Source organism: Brachyistius frenatus, unplaced genomic scaffold (assembly GCF_029030835.1).
Source record: "Brachyistius frenatus isolate BFR_SWC_R1_liver_20210118 unplaced genomic scaffold, ASM2903083v1 Contig_288, whole genome shotgun sequence".
NCBI classification, from domain to species: Eukaryota; Metazoa; Chordata; class Actinopteri; family Embiotocidae; genus Brachyistius; species Brachyistius frenatus.
In genome coordinates this window covers 215,905-222,886 of record NW_027210887.1, presented here as the reverse complement: position 1 = coordinate 222,886, position 6,982 = coordinate 215,905, and the positions used below count along the sequence as shown (strand labels likewise).

The window sequence follows — 6,982 nt, the reverse complement described above, 5'->3', positions numbered from 1 at the left end:
GCATTTATATAGCTTTACAGTGTGCCTTCTTTCATTCGCCCACTCACATTCACACATCAATAGTGGCAGAGCTGCCATGCAAGGTGCTCACCTGCCATCAAGAGCAACATAAGGTTCAGTGTCTTCCCAAAGGTCTCAGCATATAGACATTAGGACCTAGGGATCTTATTAGTGTGAAAACTGCTCTACCATCTAAGCCAAAGCTGCCGAATAAAAAGACCTAAAGGTTAGTAAAAACCTATTCAGTTGTGGGGTACTGCAGAATCAGAAAATACATCTTTGTGGGTTTGAAGAAACTATGTCTGATTGTGATCTTATTTGATAGAATTAAAGAAAAACATGTCAAGAAATGCTACATCACACCAATCTTGAGCTGATTTCAAAAAACATTCAGGCTTTATTTGGGCGTTTAACATCCAGCATTTGTAAGTGTAGCAGAACTCTGACTACTAAAGTGTTTTATGATATTGTCATCTCAGGTGACTTCCTCTGTTAAGAAACAATGATATGTTTGATTTTGTGCTACTAATTACACAGTTAACGTACAATTCACCTTTTCTAAAAGAGAGCATTTCATTTCAAAGTAAAAACAATGTAATTCAGAACTTTTAATCTTGTCAGTGGACCAACTGGCATTTATGTCCTGCTGGAGAGAAAAAGGCAGAATGTCTGGATTTCAACAAGAAAACAGCAATAACAGCTGAATTAATTCAATAAAGCCTCTCTCCCTGGTGACCTCCATCATTTTCCTTCGTTCCTGTGTGGCGAGTCTTCTGGTCCAGATACAGCACAGCTGCATCCAACTCAGGACCTTAGTACTCAAAGTAACAGGTACCATTTCTTAACATTACAATTGTGTCTTCAAGAAGAGATGTCATCTTCTGACTTTAAGTTGCACTTAAAATTAAGGACTTGCGGGCTAAGCTTTGTGCTCTCTTACTTGTTGATCCGAATGTATGCTTGTTGAAAAGATACAAAAATAATGCAGGCACAGAAGCTTCAAAGAAAAAAGTTAGGTGTGTAGCAGGTGAGTATATTTCCCTCTGTCAGTTAATAAATGGCCCTCTGCATGGAAAGCAAATCATATCACAATACCACTATAGCCAAGCCTTTTAGAAACAGCCTTAGTGGATGTCACAGTGAGCATCGAGAGCTTGAGACTGACTCTCCAGGATGACCGACGGCTCATACAGCAAATCATCCTCTCCGAGTGTGGAACTCTGATCCAAGTTCACAAAGTTAGGGATGTTGAAGTGAGACAGGAAGGGACACTCTCTGTCCGTCTTCTTCTCCTCTATTAATCCATTGAGAGGTAGGTGTGCTCCAGCTTCATCAATGTCCTCCTCCATATCATCCATTCTAGATGAGCTGATGTTGCAGGTCCTCTGCTGGGCTCGGGGCCTGGTGTGCTTTCCGGCTGTATTGTCGTCTGTTTTTTGCTTCCCCTGACCCTGATCCTCCTCGTTGATGTAGAAATTAAAATATGAACGGGACCCTGCAAGCAGCGGACGAGAGAAGGCCTTGTCGTTTTCATCTTGGTGGCCGTCGATATCTACCAGACAGCTCCCTGGTCGATGACGCTTTTCAGCAGAGTCTGCGTTTCTGTTAATAATCAAAGAAACATCCAGTGAGACTGCAGTGGGAAAAAGGCTTTGAAAATATGAGAGGCTATTATCGTAATTTCTGTGCTCTTGAAATGTCTGAGGATTTATTTATTTTTATTTTTTTACTATTTGGTGTGCATTTGGGGAATGGTTCTCAAAATAACCACAGAAGCCTTTTTAAAAGTAGAAGAGGGTGGAGGAGCAGTGACATAAAGCCAGCCAATAAACGTCCCATTCCATCTCAGATTAACCTCCGTCTTATTTCATAGAGGTGATTTCACACCAATGTCTAAAGCTAGTTTTCACTGTGGTAATGTGCCTTTGCCCATATGTATCTCATCCCCAACTCAAATATAGGCCAAAAAAAGGTCACACAATGGCATCCAGCCATGGTTTGCACAAATTGCAATGTCTTCAATTTAGTCTACTGTCAGAATAAAATAAAAAAAAAATCCTCCCTAGACTTTCCTACAGCTCTGTCTCTGCACATCGAGTTCACCTCTGAGATGAGACGTGTGCGAGCTGAATTGCTGGAGCTCTCTGTGGTGCTGAAACGACCCCTTTACAGGGCCAGGTGTGAAAGTGATAGTGAAACAGGAGCGAATCATAATACTCACTCTTGATGAGGCGCTCCTGTTTTGGTGAGCAGCGTGAGAACAAAGAACATGAAAATGACGAACACAGCGAGTCCGACCCAGAAACCGATGACGATGGAGTCTGAAAGGTCAGAGAGGGAAGATTAATGTTGTAACGACGAAACTCATCTGGCTGCCTCTCTTCTACGAGTTTAATTTCTCTCAGGATCTCTCGCACTGAGGGCACAATCCTCATTTCCTCAGTTCAAGCATTCAGTGTTTAAAATAAATGGGTTACAGCAGTCGACTTGTTTGCTATGGCAATTCATCTCTTTAAGTGACTTGACCATTACAATTGAGAGTTTGATACGACAGTACATTGATTATTACTGCTATAATGTTATTGATAAGCATGCATGTCACCCGTGAGCTGAAGCATAAAGACTCATTATTAATTAAAAGTGCACTGGAAGGCATGCACACACTGCACAAAGTAGGAGCACAGTGGAAATGATGGGAAATGGTCTCGGTAATGGATTCACTTACATCTGTGCGCCTTGAGCCCCTCAAAAGACACGGGCTCCTCGTCGTCATAATATTCATACTGCCACACGTAGTCACTGCGACGTGCGCTGGTTTGGCTACGGTTGTGGAAGTCGGACATTTCAAGCGGATTTTACGTATCTTAACAACAGAAACCAAATGAAATCAATCCTGCATGAACGACATACAAAAATGACATTACTGCATCCATAAAGTTTGCAAACCTCAATCTCGTTGAAGCTGTCAGTTGTTTCTGGAATTTGTTTTTTATAGCCAGTAAATTTGGGGATTGCGCGAACAACCTCTTCCGTCTATAATTTAAAAACCAAGCGCACAATGTGAGGAAAAAGCAGCGAAGTCCATCGCTCGACTATTACGGAAAAACTCTCTCCATCCTCATGCGCTGTAAGTCCAATGAGCGAAGCAGCTTCGGGTCTTCTGGTGAGCTTCTCAGTGCGCATCACCCTTATCCAACAGCCTCTCACTGGTGGCCCGCTCACTCTCGGATTACACTGCAAAAATGCACATCATTACAGAGATAAGGATTTCATGAGAAGGTGTTTCCGATGCAAGTGATTTGTCTTGAAGGGTATTTTCATTAAAACCACGTTTAAAACTTTATTTCTACAGGTTTTCAGCTGTAAAGGATTTGAGACATAAATTTGTAGGAAGTGGTTTGGCTATGTGATATCACCCAATATTAATATGTTGTAAGTGCATTTGAATTGTTTTTCCATATTTACTCTCAAGACAGTCACATTTTTTTTTTATTAGAAAAATACACAATTTGGTCGAAATGTTTCAACATAAAGTGGACAAGAGAGGCAAAAAAAACAAAAAACAAAATCCCTTTCACTTGTTTCAAGTGTTCTCAAACATCATAAACTTCTTGAACCAAGACAGACCATGGAAACTGAAGCATCATTACTGCCTTTCATTAGGAGTAATTTCGACATTGCAAGAAATAAGACATGAAGTGGAAGAAAAGCTTTTCTGAAACCCACCCACACAATTAAAGCTTAATAAAAAGGGCACTCGGAGAGCGCAGAATTCTATCAAGGCCAATAATCCACAAATCTGCAGCTGCAAACCCTAAATATGTCTGCATGTATTTACAAAACTATTAGAATGAAAATGAGGTTGTGCCTAGCTCAAGCCTAACATCCCTGGAGTTGTGCCAGTTCCAGCTCTCCCCTTTGTAACCCCTGTACCCTGAGTGCTCCATAATGACTGCTTAAGTGCATGTGAATCCCATAAGATTATCAGCATGCAAGAATGTGGATTATACTATGGAGTGATCATATTTCTAGACAAAGTGGGTGTGGCCATCTAGCCTACTACTTTTGACAAAATATAGCAGTAAAATAACTCAAAGAAAATAGTGTTTATCAATGCCACACTCAAAAAATGAAGTCATTTTACTATCTCAGCCCAGTTGTTTCAGTTCCATCACATCAACTGTGAGGAAAGGTTTTGATTGGGGCAAGCTATTAAGATGGGTAATTTAACCAGCCAGTGTATCTTCCATGTAACAGGCTATGGAAATGCTGGTCAGGGACAACCCAAATCTATTCAAGCTACTCCATTAGTGTAAAGTTTTGTGAAAAGAGAAGTTTAGTAATTTACCTCCCACTAAGTCCTTTGAGAAAGTGCATATTTAAATGGCCTAGCCTTTTTCCATTTCAGTGGAATGGGAGGGGGGAGGAGGGTTGCTGAAAGCAACCATGCCTAATGATTTTAATAGAGCTGGCACTGAGGAGAAATTGAAACATGTGGAGTTGTGTTTGTTCACTCCATCTGCACTGTGCCTCCCTTTTGTCTAAATTGGCTGTGTTTTTGTTTTCAGCACAGAAAGCTGATTAATTCAGACTCAGCCGGTCCAACATAGTTCTAAGCACAGTCTTCTTTCCAGGTTGTTTTGAATTAAAGCTACTTCATGACTTGAAAGGTCTTCACTTTAGCGCCATCAGATGGTAGTATCAGTCATGACACAATGGGAAACCAAACCAGTTACCAGACAGAAGATTTATACTGGACAATTCTAAAAAGCATCAGCTCTAACCCATGAATACATCAGAAATTAAACTGATCGTAACTCATACACTGCACTAATTTTGACAGAATTGTCTCCACAAGTGCAAATATATGCCATCAGAATAAGTTGAAAGATGATAATCATATGTAAGGTGTGCCCAACAAATAAATACAGGAAGCTAGTTCATTTACGGCTTTTGAAACTTGAAATCAGGATTTCATCTGACACTTTTGGCGATCTGTGTTCTCTGACAATATCAGTTGAGTAATCACATCCAAATGAATTGCTTTGAATGCTTTATTTTCAGCTATTAATCAGATGCAGATATACACAACAGTAAAATCAAAATGTGTTTTCATAGTCTTAAATTTTGTCTCCACATACTACCATCGTCTCTTTTTATTCTTTCTCCTGCATTTGATTCTTTTTAATGCTGCAATGGGTGAAAAATCTACGTCAAAGCTTGCTGTCTACAGTATTTTGTCTTATCTGCAGATCAATAATGCATTATTTCAATAAAACAGCCTGTTTTCTCAATGCACACCGTTTCACAATGTCTGGCCACTTCAGCTGCCAGCTGTCAGGGTTTGTACTGGTCTGCTGCTTTGTTCTTCTTCAGCCACAGTGGCCATGATAAGATGCTGGGCCGTGCTGTTTTCACAGAGAATGTTAGCAGGGCTTTGATCAAAAGAAATATGTCTGTCGGTTGCTGGCAGTGAAATGGTTTAAGTACTTGTCAGTGAGGAGTGAGAACTCTCTGTATCACTGACACAACTGTCAAAACCTGAATGTATTTGGACTGTTTAAAAAAAAAAAAAAAAATCGATGTCCCCCTGTATTTACCATCTAAAGTGCAGACAGAAAGGCAGCCTTAGATATAGAAGCAAGTAATCTTGATTCAACACCAAACTTTGTTGTATGAACACTTGTATGTAAGTGTGTGGATTTGTATTTATCATTGACTGATCTACATACAGCAGCAGTATGATGAAATTTACCAAACAGGACTTGTATCACATACTTTAAAAAAAAAGAAAAAAGAAGTGCGCCAATCCAATCTAAAATGGATTAGATTCCTTATTCGTTAAATATTTGTACGTTCACATATACAGTATATTTTTCTTGACAGAAACTAAAATGTCACTTTGGCTCTTTATAATACAACCTCTGCAACGGTAGAACACTGTATAATATTGATTCCAAAACGTGTAGCATCATCACACCCATATATTATATCTCCAGGCGGAGTAATAAATCTAGTCAATAAGCCACTGTTAGCCATCAACTGAGGACCTCTGGCTCCGACAGGTCTTCCTCCCTCTGCTCTCCTGAACCATTTCATTATGTTTCATGCAGATAAGACAACAATGAGTTGGTGTATGCTGTAAACAAAGTAAATCCCCTGAAGGAGATCATTACCGATTTAAGCAGTAGCTCAAGGGTTAAGTTCAGCTCTGTCGACATAATTCATCAGTACAATTTAGTTTCATGCTGCTCAATAGTGCATTTTTAACAGAGCAACAGCAAGACCAAAAGCTCAAACCATCTAAATTAATAATACCATTTTACTATAGCATCTAAACTCACCCCAGAGCCTGCAGTTCCACCGGCCTGTGTGCCCTCTGTGGTGCTCCTGCTGCCTGGATTTTCCTGATAAAATGAAAATGACTAGAGTTCACAAACAAACTAATCAGATTGACATCCTGAGACTCATTTTGCATTGTGTCAATGATTGTCATGCTTCTGTTTCTGTTGTTGTATTTTAGACTCACTCACCTAATGAGGTTCTTGGTTTCAGACTGAGGGCCAGCAGCAATCCCACCTATAGAAGTTGTCTCTCTTGCTGTAACCATGAGTTCACTGTTACCAAGTCTTCACAACCCGATACCATTCTCCATACCCTGGGGAGCAAACAGCTAATTATGTGCAATCAAAGGAAAAATAATTCTTGTGAGTGGTATCAGACCTCAGATCAAGGACGTATAAATCAAAGTGTATTCAGCTCACTGATAAGATTCACAAATGTAGTAATCTGGCTTCTCATAAAATGATCAATCATGACCAATGAATATCTAACTCGGACTCATAAACATAAACATTCTGCAGGATGAGCTGCAGTACATGGTCTCTCCAGGGAACGTGGCACATCAGGGCTCCCCCACTGATGGACCGCTGATGGGCTGACAAACACACAGACAGAAAATTCTCTCTTAAAGTAGCAAGCC

The 6,982-nt window shown here is 40.1% G+C and overlaps 1 protein-coding gene across 2 annotated transcripts; it reads right to left on the bottom strand.

The window, feature by feature from the left end:
• Positions 1 to 368: 368 nt before the first annotated feature.
• LOC138635056 (melanocortin-2 receptor accessory protein 2A-like) lies at positions 369 to 6,586 on the bottom strand. 2 transcript variants are annotated; one of them, XM_069722367.1, is made up of 6 exons: positions 6,534 to 6,586; positions 6,345 to 6,407; positions 2,947 to 3,234; positions 2,726 to 2,863; positions 2,222 to 2,321; positions 369 to 1,602 (listed from the first exon to the last, which is right to left on the bottom strand). In XM_069722367.1, exons 4-6 carry the CDS (start codon positions 2,841 to 2,843, stop codon positions 1,125 to 1,127), a joined length of 696 nt encoding a protein of 231 aa, XP_069578468.1. In that variant the 5' UTR covers positions 2,844 to 2,863; positions 2,947 to 3,234; positions 6,345 to 6,407; positions 6,534 to 6,586; the 3' UTR covers positions 369 to 1,124. The 2 variants fall into 2 exon arrangements, with proteins under 2 accessions (XP_069578468.1, XP_069578467.1); XM_069722366.1 differs by having other exon boundaries at positions 2,726 to 3,234; positions 6,534 to 6,585.
• Between the last annotated feature and the right edge of the window lie 396 nt (positions 6,587 to 6,982).